We start from the raw sequence: 22,452 nt of genomic DNA on the forward strand, positions 1-22,452 counted from the left end.
GGCAAATGGGCTCACTCGCTGATGCAAAACATGCACAACGGCATTTTGTTTCCTCGCCCATTATTTTCTTCTGCGGGGCTTCACACAGCGAGGGGTGAATGGGCAAAGTGGCTCAGCTGCATTAAGGAGAAGGGAGCAGAGTGGGCACTCCGGAGACGACACAAAAGCAGAGGAAGGGGAGAAGTATCATAAATGTTAATGCATTCAGTCGGTGTCCCTTCCACCAGCTCCTCGAGACCCCCACACCCCCCCCATCCCCACGTCCTTTGTCCGCTACAGAACGTGTTAATACATTCCTGCGAAACCCGGAACCTATCTGATGCCCGTTACAGCACTAAAATGATTCTTCTGTCCGCGCCGCGCGAGGCCGGAGACTTGACTCCGAGTGATCCCAGCTCTGATTTGCTCTCCCCGGGCTGCACCCCCCCCCCCCCCGGTGCGGATCACCAGGAAGAGAGCTCCGCTTTAGGTGGCGGCGAACTTCTGCTGAACTTTCCCCGCGCGTCACAGAGGAAGTTTTGTCTTGTCTGCCGCTCGTACATATTCATCCCCGAGCAGGCCCCGAAGAGCTCGTTTCCGGGAGCGGCTCGCGTAGATTACACCTGAGCGAAAGTGACGCACTCGCTAGTAGCTCGTCTCGTCGTTCCTCCGGTCCTGACGAAACAGTCGGAACGGAACCAGTCGCAGAGGGTCGCAGGAGGCAACCGCGAATATCACACCATCCAAGAAACGTCTTCTTCCTCTCTCGCGCGCACACGCACGCACGCACGCGCAGAAGCTGTGCCAGTCCCCCCCGCCCCACGAACGGTGATGCAACACAGAAATCCATGAGCGGGAAGAATGAAGCTGGTGATGCTGGGTTTTTATCTGCGCTGATGGATTGCCATGGGGATAGAGGCAGAGCGGGAGGGGAGGGCGGTGGTCTCTGCAACAGAATCTCCCAGGGAAATAACACTCTGTTTTTTTTGTTTTTTTTGTGGAGGATGTATTTGCATAAGCTGTAATGCAGGCATGTTACAATGGAGCTCCAAATAAACGACTTGCATGCCTGCCTTTTCCATCTCCCTGCTCTGTCTGTCAGAGTAAAACCCTGCCGCTTCCCCCGTCGACATTTCCCTGCCCCGGGTACGACGTGGGACGAATGTCGGTCTCAGGGGGAAAAAAAAAAAATGTTAATGTGTCTGAAAGTGCAAATGCTTTGTTCTGCTCTTGCCAACCCTTCCTTTTATTAAGCAGACAACCCTGTGTTGACACTCCCTCGGCAAGGTCAGAGAGATCTGCAGCAGTTCGCTGTGTAACCTTCGCTTACAGTAGAAGTTGATGCAGAGGTTTAGCTTCTTAATTATTTTTTTCTCCTTGCACAATGAGGGCCGTTAAACCAGCGCAAATGGCAACTTAAAAAAAACATCACACATCTCCTCCTCGTCTGCAAAAACCCATTTAAACCTAATGTCTTTAATTTTTCATAGTCAGCTCCTGAGACAAGAACTTTGAATTGTGTTAACAAAATACAACACTTCTGCTTAACCTAACACGAAAGTTTTCTTTGTGTGTAAAACAAATCGTCAATGTTTAGGTAACATATGTGCCGTTCTTCAGTTTGCTCATTTAAACCGCGACGGACGTGTCGAATAAGGAACATATTTAATTCAGTATTCAGACTCCTTACCGGTACCTAATAATCGCAACGCAAAGATGTGTTTTAGCTGACGCAAACGGCTAGCGTGCTTGAGTTTTGTCCTCTTTGTGATGGTGACTGGGACGAGGAAAATCAACCTGCCCCAGTCGAGGGAGGTTGGAAAGGGTTGTGAGAGGTCTTGAACTCCAGTCTAGACCTCCTCAAGCAGTTTGCCCACAGTGGTCAAGCATGTGAGGATAATGTCTGGAGACAAACAGAATGGTGTTTGCTGTTTAGCTAAAAGTGGGTCGAGGAGAGGCCAGAGCGAGGGCTTTGCCGGGCCTTCACGCAATCTCCGCCTCGCCTGGCTGCCCCTGCACACAGTCTCACAGCCGTGGCTATTAGTGCCATGTCAATATTGTATCAACAATGGGAGGGGATGTGTGTGAGTATAGGCTACGCTGTCTCTGCCCGGGGCCAAAAGATGTGGCCCCCTCATGTCATTTGATTTCAAATGGGTCCGAGTCAATTCTCATTCTTGTGCATTTTTACCTCGTGAATAGACTGTCTGGGCCCACAGGGGCCGCGGGTGGGGTCTGCATCGCACTCTGGTGTCTCACTTAGGGCAAGAACTAGGGAGTAAATTAAAAGATAGATGGATAAATAAATACTTTAATAATTCTGACGGAAATTATGCAGTCGTCTGTATAATGACGAAGGTGGAAGGTAAAAAAGTTAAAAAGAGGCAGACATAAAAAAGCAATAAATAATCTAAAACTGAAAGGCAAAGTGCAAGAAGACTACAGCACTGCAGTTTATATTCAGGGTGTTTCCATCACACATCTCCTGCTTCTCCCTGAGGTGGTGTCGTTGCATTGCCTGATGGCGCGTGGGACAAATGACTTCCTCGGCCTCCCAGTGGTGCATCTCAGAGAGAGGAGTCTGGAGCTCCCTGAGCTTCTGTGGTGGGAGAAGACCGAGTTCAGGGGGTGGTGGAGTGACCTCTGCTCCAGCACCTTCTCCACAGAGTCCAGGCCCAGTCCAACATTGGAGCCCGCCTTTCCTTATGAGCCGGTCCATCATCAGAATCAGAATGAAGTCTTCCTTTATATCAACTAAGGACTATTTTTGGTTTTCAGATCAAAGAATGATGCTTTGAATGGCAGAATGTCGTATTAGCTCCACGCCTACAATCATACTGTACGTGAGAGTCAAACAAAAGTCATTTAAAGTGAAAACCGCTGAGCGCACCATTGGTTGCACTGTGTTCAACTGCCGCGCGAGACTGGAAATCTTTTGCCCCCAGCTTTGTCTTCTAAATGCCCTCAGGAGCATTCCTTGACTTTTCCTTTCTTATGAAATGGGTCGCTGCAGCGTGAGCGCGCACACACTCGCACGCACACAGGGAAAACTATTGTCACGGCCCTCTGCCGTGGCACGCGAGGGTTAGACCACTTTGTTTGCTCTCGATCAATACGAGGCTACGCCCGGAACAGTGGCCGGGGCCGAGGGGACGCCAGGCGCGGAAGTAAACAGCCTGCCGTCGCATGGAAGTAATGTCCTCCGCGCCCCCGGATGGGGCCCGCTTTTATTGCCGTTCAGGGAACAAACGGGGGTCTGGGCATCTGAAAACGTTTGGACTTCGAGCATGACTGGGAGGCCTCGCTTTAAAACCGCCTTAAGTGCTGCGGCGCTTCGACTTCGGCAGTCGAGCCGGCCGCTCCGCCTGCGCCCACGTCCGAGGGTGTCGCGACCCGTCCGTGTTAAAGTCGACCCGCTTGCTCTGTTGTGGAGCTGATAACAGCTCCACCGAGTCTGAGTTGCTCGCCGTGGCGAAGATCGTTTGAGCCGCATCAGGTCAGACAGACAGACAGACAGACAGACATATATATTTTTGTAGGAAATGATTTTTGCAGCAGCATTTGATAATTTAAACACCATTAATAAGTAATGATATTGCAGTCATGGATTTCCATTCCAGCCCACCCACACTGTTCTTTATCTAAAGGTTAATCCAAAAGTGCATCAGATGCAAATGATTCCAATTAAATGTCCCAGCAGGCACAGTCGGTTTTTTTTTCTTCTTCCAGTTCTAGCTCTGCCTTCCAAGTGAACGCAGGTCTGCTGTCTGCATTTTATTTAAGCTACAGAACTGTTGAATGGAAAGTGATGGGGACGGCTGATTATTTGCGAGTCTGAGCCTGTTAAAGCTTGTTTCAGCGTTGCAACTTGATGGGGGGGGGGGTATAACCACATCGGCCTCTCCACTATTAAAGAAGGAGATTTTGTGGAAGATTTTGCAGATCTGCTCGCACAGTGTTTGACGCCTGAAGCTGTGAAGTAGAATGTAGATCTGCACCTTCTGTTTGTTTTTTTTCCCCTACAACAATTTCCCCAGAGTTTTGTTTTTCATCCTCCCCCCTGTGGACAAGAAACAGAACGTTTGTCTTCGTCTAGTTTCTTCTTTCCCCACCAGAATCCTTTCTCGTTTTTTTTGGTGTCGCTGTCCATCCCGCTGATGGAGTATCTAAATTTAAAAAAAGGATTTTGTACCATGAAGCAGTGGCCATTTTGGTGGAGGCCGTTGGCATGGAAACCAGGTCTCCTTTCGCTCCGCCGTGGATGCTGTAACATGTCTGTAACCTTGCCAGAGCAGCGAGACATCTTCGAGAAGTGGCATGAGACACACACACACACACACACACACACACACACACACACACACACACACACACACACACACACACACTCACACTTGAGGATGATTTAATAGTTGAGTGGAGTGTTGGGAGGACGCTGCCGTGGGGATGTAAGGCACCTGATGTGACTTCACGCGGACGCGCTGCCGTCGGCGTGGACGGAGGAGCTGCGGCGTCAGGCGCAGGCTCCTCACACAGGACAGCTGACGTCCAAAAAGCTGAGCTCTGCCTTCGGAGACGCGCGGTTGTCTTCTCGAGCTGCAATCACCCAGAGCCCTCAGCGGCTCTGCGGCTGCACAACCTTTTCTTTGACGGCGTTTATATTAATTGGCAGCCGGGAGGGGCTGTGTTGTGTTGACGGGGCGCAAGAGGCTGTTGCTCGTTCGCGAGGAGGCAGGAATTAAAGTCGAGACCGTAGTAGCTGCTCCAACGCCATACGACTCCCGCAACCCTACCCTCCCTCCCTCCTCTCTGACAGACACGCTGGTGAATGTCATCCCGGGGAGAAGCTGCGGCGGCAGGATTCTCAAAGCGTCCTTAAAGAACAACACGATTAATTGCTTCCTTCTAAGCTGCTTCAAAGCGCTTTTGATTCCTCGTGTTGACATTCTGCGAATGCTTTTCGACGTTCAGACGGCAGTTAATTGGAGAGAGAATTTGATTTTGGATTGAATTTGGATTTTGCCATTTGGACATTTTAATCAGTTGGAAAACATAGGAGGGGAATATTCCAAATGGGATAAGCACAAGCATAATAATCAGCATTTGTGTCTTTTATACTTTGTGTTTTCAGAAATATATAAATGTTTTAAAGAAACGTATAGAGAAAGATTTAATTACAGACAAATGATGTTCTGTTATTGACTGAAAGTGTACGTTTTGTTATGCAGAGGCAGGAACAGTATAATAAAAAATACATAGACCCACATAATATATTGTTGAGTCATGAGCCCATTTGTTTATATTGTTTTTAATCAATGATTTTTTTTTTGCTTGGTTAAGGATTTCTGCCCGTTTATATGCGCTTTTTGGATTTGTTCCTTTGAAAACGCCAACTCCCATCCAGCGAGCGGTTTGTCATCGTTCATCCCTGCCTCATTTTGCCCGTGGCGCCATCGCAGTGTCACCTCCGGTTATGTAACCCATCTGTTTGGAGGGATCATTTCTTGTTTGGGATTCATTTACGTCGGCCAAAATGCTTCGCCTGGCTCTGTTATTATTGGCTTAATGACGGGCTATTGTGTCCTGCGGAGCCAGATGTACGTGCATTAGAGAGCTGCGACTGTGACCGCAGACCTGGAGTCGGTGGAATTGGCGGATACAATAGGATAATGGCAAAATGTATTCAACTATGCAATCGAAGCCCGCTAGAGCGACGCCATGCCGCCCAGATGGGGGTGATGTGACTTGCGTGCGGAATGTTTTGGGTGTGAATGTTTCCTTATTGGTGTCGGTGTCACTGAATAGAAAAGCATGGCTTGTTTCTGCCACCTGTCTGTGCTTAAGGCAAATTGAGACTAAACACACGAGCATATTGGTGCTTCTGGCATGTTTTATACTTTTACTGTCTTCAAAATGTTCCATAATCACAGTCACTCTTTCTAATTTGCACATTGTCAAATGACTGAGGCCACCCACAAGGACAACTCAATGTAAACAAGGTCCTTTTTTTCGGCTTTTAAGAGCGCTGATGGAGGTAGTGATTGTGTTGTTCCTCTAGAGGGTGGCCCACTAATTAAAAATTGACCTCCCGACACGTTTCAGATTATAGTCTTTTACTTGTAGAGGCTTGTACTGGTGTGCCCCATGGCCACATGGAGGACTTACATCTACTGCGGCTGCTCGTATAGAGTAAATATAATGGGCAACAACATTGTTTATTGTTAGAATTGGATATTGATGAACTGTTAGAATGATCTGTTTCCCACATCTCTAGCAAGTCGTTTCTAACCGGCAGTTTCATTTATATGCTGTACTATAATAGTGCTCCGTGTATAGAAGACTATTGTGGCTGAGCTTATAACAGTATATGATATTTACAACAGAGATTTTAGATATCATCTTTTTCAATTAGGTGGTGTGGGTCTGACTCTGTGTCACAAGATGTTTATAGAATCGCAGCCAACGCACAGAAGACCGTCTCGCGTGCAGACAACTGGAGTTGCGCCGTCGCCGTCTTTCTGTTTGACACACTTAGTAAATATGGATTGCGTGCAGCGCTCCGGCCCGCCGACCGCACAAATGACAGCCCTTCATTTAGACTTGAGCGACTCCGGAGAGCGCCCTCGACACTCGCGCCGATGGATCGCTGCGCCAACCAGGTCAGCGCACGTGTGCCCATCGTGAACAAAACTAATGTCTCGGGAGTGTTTTATCCGAATGAGGTGATTGCCATCCTGCCACTTGTCACTGGAAGTCAGTGGGTGTAAATTAGGTTTTTAATAGGAGCATTCCTCGAAAAAAAAGACAAAATCAAACAACAGGGCAATCAGCAACGTTTGCCTCAGTGCCGCCACGTCCCTCTGCTTGATATGTTTCACAGGCAGCCAGCGTGGTTGACACTCTGGATGGGATGTTTCATGCGGCGTCTTACACGTCCACCTTGGAAAGAGCCCATAGAAAATTTGCCCCGAACCATTTAGCCAAACTGGTTTTCCCAAGCAGAGACGCATTTCCTAACATTCTTTTTCTTCTTTTAATATTAAACAAATATATTTTAAAAAGGTTTTGTTTCCCCTTAACAGTGTCAGTGCTTGCAGTGGCTTCTTTCTCCTCTTCTTCACCGCCCTCTATACTTTCTAAGAGCAGCTCACAGTCACAGCTCTCAGCTTTCATCGCAGCCCACTGACCACTGATTGGTTTCCCGTTTCCAAGACCAGCTGAAAACACTTCAGGCCGGAGTTTATCATTACGGATTGGCACTTATTCTTGTAAAGCACTGCCCCAACATTGCTGGGCCACAGCGGCATTGTTGGTAGTGCTGCTGTCTGGATTGCACGCTGCTGGACAGACGACTCTAGCGAGCCTCAGCCACGTCACCCTTGCATCTCGTCTTCAAGTAGCAAGACATCAGACTCGGCTGACGGCGAGACAGGACGCCTCAGAAGCGGAGCCAAAAAGGCGGTGCAACAATTACAATGCAACTTGGCATCCAGAGCTGCTTTCCTCCGCTGCCCTTGTTTACTGCGATCAGCCAGCTATGCAGGAAACCTGGCCAGAATTGGGAGTGAATGACCCAGAATGAGTTCCTCTCCCACTGGCAGCTGCTTCTCCCCCACCGTCGAGCTATTCACTTCGACAGCATTTGGACTTTAATACCTTTTTCTTTTTTTTTCCCCACCGCTAAGTTTCCCCGCTGCTCATTTCAAGTCCGCAGTTTGTGCCCTTCCCACCACGCCGCCGCCATTGTCCGGCTTCCTCTTTTGTACGTTGCCCCCCGCCCCCGTCCCCGCCTCCTCCCCCGCAAATGTCACAATGTGGCTTGAAAATGTACCAGCACAATAAGCCCACTGGGCCATGTTGTGTCCAGAGCAGCGGAATTCTCCTCAGCAGCTTTTCGACTTCTTCTTAATACAGCGGCACTTTCAGAGTCTTGAGGGGGTTTCCTGTCGTACAGAATGGCCGTGCGCAGCGAAATCTCGGCACGGCACAACACTCGCCTTCTGTATTCAGGGAGGCTTTAGCGACACGGCGGCGGACGCCTGCGAATGAAAGTAGACGTGTGCATCTTTTATTGGTCATTATCAAAATTTCATGCATCTCACAGCCAGCGCAGATTAAAATGATGCTGAAATGAAAGAAATGAACTTCAGAAATGATGCTGTTTTTTTTTTTTTTTGTCAGTTTGAAAGTGGATATTTATTTTTAAAGAGCTACATCTGCCATAATGTTGCCCAGCCACATCAGCGTGTTAGACTGCCAGGATGAGTTGTGTTTTTTTTCCAATCCTGCTCTCTCTTCTGCATTTAATACTAAAATTTAAAAAAAAGTCTTTTGAGCAATGGGAACTGTTTATTTATAAATAGCATCTGCAGCAAGAAAGAAAAAATAGAGTAAGGCTTTCTTTCTCATTAAAGGTCTTTGTGGTGTCAGTTTGCCAGAGCGCATCAGAGCGGCTCATTAACAAAGACGCTGTGGGCTTCTGAAGGACGACACTGTCCGTCCTTGACCCGTTCAGGATGAAGTGTTCTGAATAAAAAAAAAAAGAATGAAGGAGGAGGAGGAGGAGGTGGAGAAGAATGGGGACTGATCTACTTTGGGGGGGATTTAAGTAAAGACAGACAGACACAGTGCCCTGGTGGCCCGGTGCATCTTGGGAACTGTCAGAGGAGATAGAGAGAAAGCTTCCGAGGAACTGCCGACCTTTGACCCCCGCCTCTCCCTCTGCCTCACTGACAGTTACGACTTGGTTCTTATGCGTCTGCAGACGCAAAAAAAAAAAAAAAAAAAAGTTTTGCACGCACAAAGTCGTAAAAGCCACCCTCTGTTTTTGCACCTCGGCATAAAGAAAGAAATAATCCCTTCATCTGCTCTCAGTCCCCGGGTGAATGTGAAGTGATATACGGGAAGGAATAACAGCGCTGCATTAGAGGGGAAATCAATGTTTGTCACTCCGGCCTGACACCAAAGTGAGTCTCGGTCCACCAGAATCCAGCGGGTAACAAGCCTTCAGATTGAACAAATGGCTCGTTAAAAGTGTGCTTTCATGTTGTTTGGGCCTCATCGCGCGTCGGCATCTGTGCTTCTTTTGCTTGGTGACGAATGTGAGCGCAAATGCAACGTCGCGATTTAAATTAATCTCCGGTGGAAAGCAAAAGTCTACGATGACGACTAACGATGCTCAGCAGCTTTAATGTTAGACGCTGCAGCAACAGCAGAACCCCTCCTCAGTTCTGCAGTAAAAAAGTACAAGGTTGAAAAAAAACAAAAAAACCTCATGATACATACCTTTTTCTTTCTTTACTTTGTTGTGTGTGTGTGTGTGTGTGTGTGCCTCCGTTTTGCAACGCTGCAGTGTGCTGCTTTCCGTTCTGCAACACTAACTTGCGCATTATTTTCAATTAGTCGCCCGTTTCATCAGCCGCGGCAAGCGGCGCTCGCGCTGCACAATAATAAACAGCGTTAGCGTCGACGCCCACAGTGCGGAACGCTGCGGTGTTTCACATGAAGCCGGAACGTTGGCCGCTCGCGTCACCGATTTCCCCAGATCGCCGTGCGTGCAGCCATGCCCTACTTCTGCAATGTGATAATCAATTAGACACACTCACCGCTTGTATGTGGAGGAGATCTAGCTGCATTTATTTCCGGCAATCTGTCCTGTGACATCGCGTATCATGTACTTATTGCCGCGATCCTACTGCTACATAATGTTTCGATCACAAGTCTTCTGGCTTTTGTTTCACGGGTTTTCTGGTAACCAACAAGTATCTGTCAACTACACCTAAGCACTGTTTCACTTGAGGCTCTGCTCAGTTTCATTCTGTCTGTTTGTTGTGGCAAAATAATAATAATAATAATGATGATTGGAAACCACCACATTACTTCTCGGGGGCCAGAGATTGATTCTCCCTCTCTGCCCAACCTGACACCGTCTTGTTATCCGACAGCCGATGTTGATGCTAACACAAACACTATTGACATCCTCTGGCCTCTCGGACTCCAAACGTGTTGAGGCACTGCACAGGTTGCATGTTTGGACGGAGCGTTTGGACTCCCTGAGCCTGTCTGCTCCCATCATGTCATAACGGCCGGGTGACTAAGGCGGCGCTCTGTTTCTATTCTTGTACACATGGCGACGACGCACTGCTTCTCCTTTGCTTTCTCTCTCCCTCTGTGTGTGTGTGTGTGTGTGTGTGCGCGCGTTTGTGTGTGTCCATAATTCATGTTTGGATGACTAATGACACGGCTAATATTTGCAAAATAGTCCTGGTTGCATGAAAGAACTCGGCCGTTATTAGCGTGGGTGACGTATTGTGACAGAGCGCTACTGCTGCTAGGTTTGAGTGCCTGCAACGTCTGCTGCCTCTTCCATTGACTGTGCGTCAGATGCACCACAACAGAAACAACAATGCAGGCCAATCGTGTCAGGATGATCGCGGTTGCATGCCACAGCAACATTTTTATTTATTATTTTTTTTAAAGATAACCAAACATCCTTCTCATTTCTTGGGCAACTTGTTAAGAATGTCAAGGAGATCCAGTAACTTGCTAAAAGCGCTTGAAAGGCGCTAATTCCTCTCGTCACCCCACCTGAGTCATAAGGACTCTCATTTGTCAATGTACGTGTTGCAGTGCCTGACAAGGGTCACCACCGGCGCGTAAACAGCTACGCCAGACTCGGCTCGCGATCCTCCAACATCCCTCCGATTGATTGAAGCATCGACGTTTGACATTAGCGTAGCTTCCTGGAGTAGCGGACGCGCCGCTGCTCTCTGGGTGCTTCAAGCCGCCCTATCGCCCTCCCTGAGAGTCTCTCCGTGGCTAATTAAGTGTCGTCTGATGGCCTTTTACTGATTTTTTTTAAAACTCTCGCTCCAATCAGGTCGGGCCTCTCCTCATCTCCTGCTACTCCAAAGATCACCTCATCAGCTCGGTGCGCTGTACTCTCCTCCAAATGGACTAGCGACGGCTTCTTTTGTCCATTTGTACTGCTCGGCTCTCCGGGGGGACCGTTCCATCAGACACCAATTTCTCCCCCCTCTAACTGATCACTCTGCCACACACACACACACACACACACACACACACACACACAAACACATACACCTTTTTTGTTTTTTTTTTAGACTCGTCTGCAGCTTTGCTCTTGTTTCACCTCGGAGGAAGGAGGGGTGGAAAAAACACAGTAAGACCAAAATGTGTGCCTTAAATGGGGCGAACACGCTGAAAGCAGCTCGTGCATCAGAGGCGGCAGCAGCCCTCTGGGTTTAAAGGTGAGAAATAAGAGCTGTTGCGGGTTGGGGTTGGGGGGTGGGGGGGGGTTGGCTTCTCTCTGTCGAGACCACATCTCGCTAACAGGAGCAGGAGTCGGAGCACAGCGGGTAGAAAAAGGAAGAAAAAGAAAGAAAAAAAGAAACTCCTTAATGATCAAAAGTTTTAGTTGCCGGAGAGTTCTTTCTCATTTTGTGGCCTGAGCGCCGCTGCCATCATCTGGTTACAAACCCATGAGTTGTGCGACTGTGCCGGAATTCGTTTAGCGCTCGTGGTCCCAGGTGTTAGCATTTTGTGCAGGAAGAAAGGGAATTTAGTTGCGAGTGTTTCTTCTTCTTTTTCTTTCTACTCCTCCTCCCCTAAAGCCGTATGCAGAGCCTCTTATTTCTTTGGTTCTTATAGAGACGATTTGTCATGGAAAATGAGTGCCGCAAAGGGCAAAGCAGCCGAGGGCTTGTTCTCGCTCTGCTGAGACGATCACACAGGAACTGATCTCAATGGTCTGTATCCCCAAAACGCACTATAGCTTCTTCTTCTTCTTCTTCTTTTCTTTTTTTTTTTTTTTTTAAGAAATACAGGAGTCATATAATTTACGAGCGTGAGGGTCTTGCTTAATTCAATCGTATAAAAAAATATATAAAGGCTCATAGATTTCAAGCTGCTGCAGCCCTTTACCTCTCCTCTTTAATGCAAGTACTCGGTTTCACCACTTGGGGGCACAAATGAACAAGTAACTAATGCTGAACCTGCGAGAGGTTTAGAAGCCTTTAGGATGGCTCATTTCAGTAATGTCAGGCGCTGCATATTGGCAACATTTCAAATAAATATCCGTTTAAAACGTTAAATTAAAACATGCGGGTCCACTTTAACTGGACAGAATTTCAGTCCCGCCCGCATGAATGGGTTTCTCCTCCCTTTGTAACTTTTTCTCCTGCGGGATGCGTCTAGTCAGGTTGCCGTCCTTGGGCGAAGCCGCCCCCTGATAGATTGCCTTGTTAGCTGCAATTATGCAGATTGCGCGGCTGATAATTATAAAAGTGTAAACACACTCAGCAAGAACCGCCGCTTCTTTTCACCATTGCAAATGAGGAGAGCGGCGACCGCCGCCGTGCTGCTGACTTTTTAGCGCCAGGTGGCTGCGCTAAGTTATTGAGATTGGACAAGGTGAGAACGACGCACTCGCCAAATGCGCCCTGCAGCTGCTCCGCACTTGTTGTGCCTCTCATCCGGGAACGTGCAGGGGTTACATGACATCGGGCTGCACGGCGGATCATATTACCTTTATCACTTGGCGCTGTATCAAGATGACGTAAGCAGACTGCGAGTGAGAAGTTGTGTTTTCTTTTTGGGGGTGATTTTCTTGCATTGTTTGGTTCCTCCTGCCATCAAACCCTGTATTAGGGATTTGTTGTTGTTTTTTTAGGATGCTTTGGCACTGGACGACTGTCTATTCCCTGTAAATCATAAAGATCAGCTCAGCAGTGTTTAGACCCCCGCAGCTTTAGAACGCTGCAATTCGGGGAGGAGGGATAGAGAGGGGGGGGCATGCTGAATGGCCAGCGCGTGCAAACAGAAGCCATGCTTGCTCGCGCGCGCGCCGCAGCTGAGCCTCGTTGCTGCTGCTGCTGCTCCCCGGTACTGAACTGAAGTCTTGCGCGCGGCGGAGCGCGCTTCCCCCAGCTGAACCGGATTGTGTTTATCAGCGCGGGGCTTTTTATGTCCACATGTTCCCGCGGCTAACGCTGAGTCTGCGATTGCACACGCGCACACCCCCCCCCCCCCCCGCCACCGGAGAGATGCTCTTTTATGAGCGGGCGGAGGCAGGCTGCAGACTTTGCCCCAAATATTCTCCATCCCTATCCGCATCCGCGGACGCCGCTCAGAGTGCCAGCGCTGGCACCGGGCGCGCTCTGTTTACATGTGATTGTGCGTGCGTGCGTGCGTGCACGCGCTCGTGAGAGAGAGAGAGAGAGAGAGAGAGAGAGAGAGAGAGAGAGAGAGAGACCGTGCTATTCTTTATGTGAGCTGCAGCATCATCACTCTGCTGAAAAAGAAAAAAAAAAAAATCCTGGTAACTGCAGACTCCTGGTTAGAACCCCCTGCAGAACATCTGCACTCGCTGCGAGGAGGAGACAGGGTGGATTTAGGATGGACCTGTTTATTTTTAGTGTTTTGTTGTTGTTGTTTTTTTTTTTTTTAGGATGTGGCACAAGTTAGGGAGCAGCAGGATGATGGGAGGAGGAGGAGGAGGAGGAGGAAGGGGAATCTGGAGAGATGAGATAAAAGTGAACACAGAAATGAATCCCTGTCCCCCCCCCCCCCCCCCCAGCCTCCTCTTCTCCCTTTGACTGGCCGTGAATGATGTCGGCGCAGGCAGTGCAGGAGAAGTGGCTTGAAAGAGAGAGAGAGAGAGAGAGAGAGAGGGACAGAGGAGCGGTGGGTCAGCGTGGGGGAGTGGCGGTGAAAGGAATCGGGGCTGGGGGACATAGTTTCAATTCCTGCCATTCTGCCTAAATAGGCTCTTCCTCTGTAATGCACTCAGGCTCCAGTGATTCGCTCCTGTGAATGCTGCCCATTTGCATAGCCGCTCTCCCTCCCGCTTCCTGGCTGGCTGTCGAGGCTCCCGCCCCCCCCGCCCCCCTTCCTCACCTCCTCCTCCTCCTCCTCCTCCTCCTCCTCCCTCTCCTCCTCCTCCCCCCTCCCTCTCCCTCTCTCTCCTCTCTCCTCATCCTCTTTGCGCACATCTTCTGGAACGGCGCTGCCCGATGCTGCCTGCGTATGAGGCGCGTGCGCTCCTGCTCAGGGCTGCTGCTGCCGCTGCCGCTGCCGCTGCCGCTCGTCTCCTCTCAGGTGCATTCGTTGCCGCAGCCGCCGCTCGGTCTCGCTGAGAGCCCGCGGAACTCGCGGACAGGAGCGGGCGGACGCGCTACTTGGCACAACTCACAGGTGCGATCGCGCCGTCTCCCGCGCAGCAACCGCCGCCGCCGCCGCAGCAGCAGCAGCAGCTGCCCCGGCTCATGCAAATGAGACATGGATTTAACCGCGGTCCCGTTCCCCTGGACATCTCTTTAAAACCCGCCGGAGAAGGAAAGAAAAGAAGAAGGAGGGAGCCTCGGCGTGCCCGTGTTTGTGCTTTCTGAAGTGGTTCACTTTGCACAGGTTCTACCGATTGCCTCCCAACTTGGCTTTCTCTTTTTGTGTCCGTGCGTGTGTGTGTGTGTGTGTGTGTGGTTTCCTGGAGGGTTTTTCTTTTTTTTTTTTTTTGGTTTTGTTTTTTGGAATACTGGCTGTTTTTGCTCTTGCTGCCGCATATGTTTTTGGTATTGTGAGCAGAAAGAGAGAAGGGGGGAAACAGCAGCAAGAACAAGGCAACTAAAGGGGAACTGGAGCTGTTTTTTGGAGGTCGCTCTCGTTCCTTGAGTGAACGTTTGTGGGATTCTATCATGATTTATGACACTCCTCTGCCTCCTTGGCTGCCTCTGCAGATTTCCTAAAAAACAGCTGGCTGCTTTCTTCCACATTCCAACGGCGCTACGTTTTTCCCTCCCCCGCCGTGGCTGCTGCTTTTTTCCCCATTTTTTTTCCCCGTCTCGTCTCGTCTTCTTCTCCTTGCGGATCTGTGCGAATGCCCACGAGCGCGGTGAGGTCTGGAGAGGTGAGGGCCATGGGGCTCTGAAGGGCTCCCGCTGCCGAAGCTCCACCTTCGATCCTCGCGCCCCCCCCACCCCCCACCCCTCCCCTCCCCTCCGTCCGGGAAGAGCAACTCAGGGAAGATGTTCGGAGGCTGGAGGACGCAGGTCTCCCCGCCGGCGAGGCCCCTGGCGGAGCTCGCCCACCTGGCCCTGTGGGTCGCGGCGCTCGCCCTGGGCTTCGTGGCCGGGTCGGAGCCCGTGGAGAGCCTCCACCACATCCACCTCTCCCACGGGAGCAAGCGCCACCACATTGTGCCTATCGCCATCCACAGGTCACCTGCATCCCTAAGAGCGGGGCACAGTAAGTAGCTGCTTGTCTGCCGGGCCCCGGCGGGCGACTTTTGTCGTTTTTCTAGTCTAGGTAGGACTTCATCTGAATAAAAAAAAAAAAAAAAAAATGAAGAGGAGAAATCCCAAATAATTTATCCTATTAGTCCATGTCAAAATCCCTCCAAAGACACGTCGCTCCGCTTGACACATCCAGTGCTGCTAATACAACGCCCCCCCCCCCCCCAGTCTCGGCAAAGCGTCTGAGATTAGCGATATCCCTATCTCCAGATGCTCCTCTGTGTCCAGATTAGACGGGATTAGGACGTTGTGGCGCCCCCTTAGGGTGCTTTGGAACAAACAAAAGATTCTGTGTCCGCCTTCCGGGGGCGCGGCGGCGGGAGCGCCGAGTCTGCCGCTCCCCCCCCCCCCCCACCCGGCGCGGATGAGGCCTTTCGCAGCCCTCCGTGGCGAGGTGGCTCACGGCACGGTGGCGGAGGGCGAGGCGGAAAGAAGGGGGGAGGGGAGGGGTTGGGAATTGGGGGGGATGTTGTGAGACGCTGCTCTGAGGAATTATATAACCTCGCCTCAAGTATTTGTGGCAGACTGCAGCAGGGCTCGCCTCAATACAGTACGATTGCGTACGATTGCAGAAATGCTGCAGTTTGTTTTTTTTTCCCCTCCCCCCTCACCTCCTCCTCCTCCTCCTCCTCCTCCTCCTCCCCCTCTCACTTTCCTCCACAGCTGATGCTTTTTTTCTTCTCCCTTCTTGTTTTCCGAAGCTTCACCTGAAGTTATGAATGAGGCAGTCGATTGAAGCCGCGGCTGTGAGGCTCTGAAAAGACCAAAATAGTCTCTCTCCCTTCTTTTTTTTCTTCTTCTTCTTCTAGTCACAATTCTGCCCGGACCGTTTTCTTCTCGAGTGACGTAATCACCTTTTGGTGTAACACTGACGTAATGTGTGAGGTACCCCGGTTTCCAACTTCAACCTTCGCCTTCGTCTGATATGTGCGCGACGAATCAGCAGCAGCCCACCAAACCGTCTGGCGCTCGGCTCCGGCGAAGCGGGGGGGTGGGGGGTGGGGGGGACTCCTCAGTGATGATGAAGGGGGTGGAAGGATCGCTGGCCCACTGAGACAAGAGAGAAGGGGGCAATTAGGCCACTCCGCCTTGACCTGTCTCCAGTCAGCACTCAGCCCCCCCTCACCCCCCCCCCCCCCCCCACTCCTCCGCCATCCCAGTGGACCCCCAAGGGCGCTCTGTGTTTTCTTTTTATCTTTTTTTCCTTTTCCCCGGGAAGCCCGTGCAGCTTCATACCCTCGTTGAGGTTGCAACGTTTTGGCGGCCAATGAAAAGCTTTTCGCATGAATGTGATTACCCTCGCAGTGGATCAGTGCACGGAGGGTGTGCGAGTGCAAAATGGGGCGACGTGCTGCTCGGCCCCGGCACCTGGCGCAGGGGGACGGTGCGTTGCCGCTGTTGAGTGCCTCTGTGTTTTTTTTTTTCAAAACGGTCATCTGGGTTTTTGTTCCACGCTTGGGATTTCAGCGTCCGCCATCCAGTCGAGAATGGTCTGAAAACTCCACTCGGCACCCAGAACCAATCAGCTTCCCTTCCTCTATGTATAAGGGAGTGTGAGGTATGAGAGCGTCGAGCGAGTGCTGCAAGCTGCTGTTTCGAAGCCAAGGAAGGAGAAGCTACTACAAGTTGAGCACAATGGCTACGTCTTATGAGATTAGCATGCATGCAGCTACGGCGGCGGCGGCTTTATCTGAACTGGATTTCAATTTCACGTTGAATAAAATATAACCGCAGGTGCCGAAAACTTTTCTTAGTGGACGACGCGCACTTGGCTTTGCGCCCGACTGGTTTTGCAAAGAGTTCTGTGAGACACCAGTGTGTATGTTAGCTCACTGTGCAGTGCTATAAGAGTGCACAGCTAGCCTCACCCCTGGCAACCATAAGACACCTTGATCTGCTTATCGATATCTCATTAAAATGCGACAGGCAGGCACTTCGTTCAATCACCTCTTGGGTTTACCATTACCTTAATAAGTGCACCTTATGGGCTTCCCACCCAGTGTATGCAGGAGTTTAGCACCAGACATGCCAGTTTGTCGTGCTTCCATTCCATTTGGACAAGTCGCATCCCTCCACGTTCCGCTTTGCATCATTTTCTAAAACACCTCCTGCAGTTTTCAGCGTGTTTGGGGCGAAAGCAGCTGCCTGTCTGCACCCACCCCTACTGGATCTTCCTCTCATGGCCTCCATGTCCCTGTCAGCGTTGAAATCTAATCCTATTCGCTATACTTATGTAACTGTACCTGCCACCGCTATTGTCGTCAGAGTGCATTTTAACATTGTCTGCAGTGATCAGAGGGAGCGGAGCTCGTGGGGGGGCTGACAGTTGTGTCTCCAATTTTTCCAAATGCACGCTGTTGTTGCTGTTGTCGTTGTTGTTGTTGTTTTTAATGTCAAGTGTGGGGCTAAATTTAGCAGCACGGCTGCCAGAATGGCAATCCAGACAGTTTATCCAAATATCCAAGCGATTCCTCAGACGCTCCAGAGAGCGAAACAAAACAAAACAAAAAAAAAACCCTCCCTTTTACGCCTCCTGGTTTCAACTATGTCACTGATTTATGTGGACAGAATGAGAAAATTACCATGGTCAGAATGTATGAAATTGAGTTGGGAGTGTGATGCATTGTTTGCCTAGGCCGAGCAGTAATGAGGTTCAGACTGTATCAGATCCGACCAGCAGACATCCCATTCATCACGACTCCAGTGCCGGAGGTGACTCTTCTTTTCCTTCTTCCCCCAGCGATGGATATGACACTTGATACACTGAATAACTAGGTTATCGTGTGTCCTCCTGTTCCCGCTCTTATCGGGGCCGGATCGGCCGCCTGACCTGACCAATTAGGAAAATCATTTTACACTCCAGCAATTAAAAAAAAAAAAAAAAAAAAGAAATTACTTGTGCGTCTCTGTTCCATGTATGGCTGCGTCTGTCCCTCCCGCCAGTTTGCAGAGGAAGACGGCGATGTGTCACTCTGTGTGCATTCATGTGTCATCCCCTCGGTTTTGTAGACCATGCGCTGGGTGGGCAGAAGTCAACCCCTGCGGTCCCTCGGCGATTATGTAAAATGCTTGCCGTGTGCGGGGAAGCCCTGGCCCCTCCCCCCACCTGCCAGAAGGTTCTGCACCTCAAAACTCTTTGGCTAAAGTCACCCAAGCAATCAAAGTGATTATATTCCGTTGTATTATCTTTCAGTGCCGATGGCTGGGGTTTTTTTTTTTTTTTTAGGAGAGGATGGTAAGCGAGCTCCTGTGCGGCAGAGAGACCAAACAGGGTGTGGGGGCGAGTAAGGGGTGGGGGTTGAAAAAAAAAAAAAAAACAGAATAGAAGGAGAAGCAGAATGAAGAACATAAATTGCAGGAGTGCAGAAAGAACGACAGGAGGACGAGGAGAGCGGCAGGGCCTCTGATGCTGCCGCGCTCGCCGGTGTGTTGCAGGCTTGTATAATATAATTACTCCCATGTCTCGGAGCTGATGTCATTCCGCGATAGTGCCGGGATGACAGTATCTCTGCCTCTGTGAGGCTGCGGAGATGATAGCTGCCCCGATAAGGATCTGAGTACATGTTCCTCTACTCTAGAGAGAGCACAGGCAGTTATTGACCCGGGAACGAGAGAGAGAGAGAGAGTGTGACAGAGAGTGTGAGAGAGAGAGAGAGAGAGAGAGAGAGAGAGAGGGATGACTGCAGTCATTTCACTCCTCTCTCCCTCCGATGCGAAAGAAACACAAACGACATCATCTTTTCCCTCATTTTATTATTATTGTGGATTTTTTTGCATGATGGAAACTCACTTAGTGCGTTGTTCAGTCGCTTATCTAACGCAAATAGCTCATCAGCCAATCCCACGGCAGCGACCCAGTGCGTTTGGGCATGCGGACGTGGCCAAGTTGACGTCACTGAAGTTTGAACTGAGCTTCAGAGTGGAGGAGAAACGAGGTGACTTTGAACGTGGTGAACATTATTGCTGGCGAGTAGACAGTGTCGCCCAAACTGCTGATCTACTGGGATTTTAGCAGCATCACAACCAAACTCTGGGCTATTGAGGACTTGTGTGGATATGGAAAGTGCCTTGTTGATGTCAAGGGTCAGAGTTCATAAAGAGCAGACTGGTTGGGGATCATAGGAAGGCAACATTAAGAACAAATCAGCACCAGGTACAAGCGAGGCGTCCCCAATAAAGTGGCCGCTGCGCGTTCGTCCTTAACCTACTTGTTCCTCGCCTGCGCTCCTTTTCTTCCTGCACTCCACCACCACCACCACCCACACCGAGCTCCCTCCTTCTCCTCCGTCTCCTCGGCCCATCCATGCAGACAGAGCGGGCAGCCTTGCGCGGCCGGCAGTGGTGTGTGCGCGGCCGCAGCGGTGGCCAGGCTACGCTCGGCGTGACGGGAAATGAGACCTGACTGCGCGTGCGGCGGCCAGCGAGGGGTCAGCTGAGTAACTCGTCCGGTTTGGGGTCGTCGTCTTGGGGAGACGCAGGCGAGGAAGGAATAAAAAGAAAGAGAGAGAGAGCAAGAGAGCGTACCATCCTCCCGCCATCGTCGTCCTCTTCCTCAGACTGGAGGGGGTTTCTAGGCCCCAGACACATGCAGGGCCGGGATGAGTTTGAGTCAGCCGCCCATAAGGCACGCAGTGAATCACCATCACCACCATCATCATCCTATCAACCCCCCTCCCCCTTCATCCTGCTTTCATCTTCATCCTGTGTCTGTCTGCACCTCTGGCTCTCCTTTTAAAAGGTATCCCTGTCCAAAAAAAGAAAGAAAAAGAAACTTCAAACCTTGTCTGGATAATGTTAACCGCAATTCTTACATTCCGGTGACATCATACTCGTTCTTTGACTGCAAAACTCACCGTTTTTTTTTTTGTTACGAGGCCTCTCGTTTAATCTGAAGGATCTGCAAGAAGCACAATAGAGTATTGTGAGCGGATAATGCCGCCGCAACAGTGACTGACTGCAGCATATGGATTCAAACCTCAGCGCCATTTGGTCACATGAAAGATTAATGATGATGATGCTGCCGAGGTGACGGTCGACACGTGGAGGAGCTTCTAAAAAGAACACCAATGCCGGAGGGCTAAAAGACAGATGGATGGGAATATGACAAAAAAAAAAAAGATACACATTCATATTTACATAATGGCCATATAGTATCACCATCTCTCGACAGTAGCGGCAGTATTTACAGTAGTGCAGAACCTTTATCTGCTCATGGTTCCATTCTGACATCACAGCTGGCATAAGGAGGCATGTGAAAGGATGTGAGGTTAAGTTGGCCGTAAGGCATTCACATTTTTTTCCGCATCATCAGATGCAATTAAATCTCACAAACAGGGGCTTTAAAATGAGCTCGTTTGAATGCGGCAAACGCCGAATGCGCGGCAGCGTGGAGGATTGACGTGGCGGCCGTCCACGTGTCTGACGCAGGGGCAGCTCGACGCAGCTTGTTGGGATCTGTAAGCGTTTCTTCTGCCACCGCTGGAGGGAAATGGATTTTAGAATTAAAAAAGATAAAATAAAAAAAAAAAAATAGATCATTAAGCAAACCAGGAATCAAATACCCAAGTGTAATTTATCTGTTTGCCTATTTTTATCTCATCTGAACTGAGCGAGTTCAGTCGCCCTGGAAGGAGAACTCTCCTTCTCTGTCACCGTTAATGAGGCAGCCGCTGTCTCCGCGCCAGTCAGGCCTATGCCCACACACACACACACACACACACTCACACACACACACACAAACACACACATATGCTTATTCACTCGTAAAACACACGCAGTCTCACTGCACACACACACACACACACACACACACACACACACACACACTCACACACACACACACACACACACACACACACAGAGCGTCACTCTCCCAAATCATCCCTCATCTCTTTGATCACTCTGAATCATTGTCACAAGCGCGGCAGTGTGAACCTGGTTCGCTGGAGCGAAGTGCACGTTTTTTTTTCTTCTTCTTCTTTTAAACCATTTATTTATTTATTTCATTTTTCACCGCTAGTGAAGCATATTGTTGGGAGAGCATTTAAAAGGGGGTCGTACAGGAAAACGCGCGCTCGGAAGCCGTAAAAAACGTAGTTCTCCAGATGTACGGCGGGCGATGATTCCCTTAATGAGGAGTAAAAAAAAAAAAAAAAAAAAAAAAAAACAGCAGTGACTGTAGATTAAATGTGAAGTTGTCCAGCCCGATCGCTCGGCTGCTGGGGAAGGAGGAGTTTCTGCGGCGGGGCCGTGGCAGAGAAGGTACAACGATGCGGCCATTGATCATCCGATCGATAACGAGCCTCTAGTTAAATTTCACGAAGCTCCTCGGGGGGGGAAAAAGGGAGGAGAGAAAAAAGAAAAAACAGGAGCTCTCCCGCGTGGGCGGCCTGACTGACAGCGCTCTAATTATTCTCAGCTTACAAGTCATTACCCGGCAGCATCCTGTCCACGTGCGGCGCCACAGTGTGAAAGCCGTAAATAAGGAAATAAAAGTTTGTTGTTGTTGTTTTTATATATATAGATATTTCTTTAAAGAAATGAGCAGCCGCCACGGGTCGCACAATGAGCGGCCTCAATAACAACCATGTCAAATGTTTTTTTTTTTCTCCATCCCTCCATCCCTCCCCTCCGCCACCCCCCCCCCCCCCCCAACAATTTACAATTGCACCTGCAAGCAGAGTGGCAACAGAAAAGAAGCTGCTTCCTAATCCACTGTAATAGGATTGTGTGGGATTTCACCTTCCTCATTGCTCCTTCCATCTCTTAGTGCCTCGGGCCTGCTGGCAGGGCCTGATAAAAAAAATAAATAAAACACGCCCGCCCAACACCTAAGTGCGAGCTAATATTAGCGCGTATTTTGAAACACGGCGTCCAAACAAACACAATGCTCGCCCACGCGCCTGCCTCCCCACCCCCCCAACTCCCGTTTGTGTATTTATACGTCGGCAGATGCGCGGCGTCCGCCGGAGATAGAGGGCCGGGATGGCGCCCGTTTCCGGCCCGGGTGTACCTACGCCACTCGTGGATAGGGGGGGAGGCATCGGCCGTGGATAACTCGCAAAAAGCAGCCATGGCGCAACCCAAAAAAAGAAGAAAGAAAAAAACTCCCTCTCATGCGCATCGGTGGATTGGCACTCGCTCACACAGCGTTTATTTCTGGAGG

General features: G+C 50.1%; 1 protein-coding gene across 10 annotated transcripts in view; it reads left to right on the plus strand.

Annotated features, from left to right (window-relative positions):
* Positions 1–22,452, plus strand: part of LOC142883694 (neurexin-1a-like) — a 363,691-nt gene that overhangs the window by 242,511 nt on the left and 98,728 nt on the right. For 3 of the 10 annotated variants that reach the window (XM_076018792.1, XM_076018793.1, XM_076018794.1), the window contains exon 1: positions 13,984–15,240. The exons of 6 other annotated variants lie outside the window; for them this stretch is intronic. In XM_076018792.1, coding sequence (XP_075874907.1) covers positions 15,021–15,240 — 220 coding nt within the window. In that variant the 5' untranslated portion in view covers positions 13,984–15,020. Of the gene's footprint in view, positions 1–13,983; positions 15,241–22,452 lie in introns of those variants that run through there. One more of the 10 variants, XM_076018791.1, reaches the window with a different exon arrangement.

This window comes from Nelusetta ayraudi, unplaced genomic scaffold (genome assembly GCF_046127955.1).
Source record: "Nelusetta ayraudi isolate G7.1 ecotype Tasmania unplaced genomic scaffold, CSIRO-AGI_Nayr_v1 ptg000008l, whole genome shotgun sequence".
In the NCBI taxonomy this organism is placed as follows: Eukaryota; Metazoa; Chordata; class Actinopteri; order Tetraodontiformes; family Monacanthidae; genus Nelusetta; species Nelusetta ayraudi.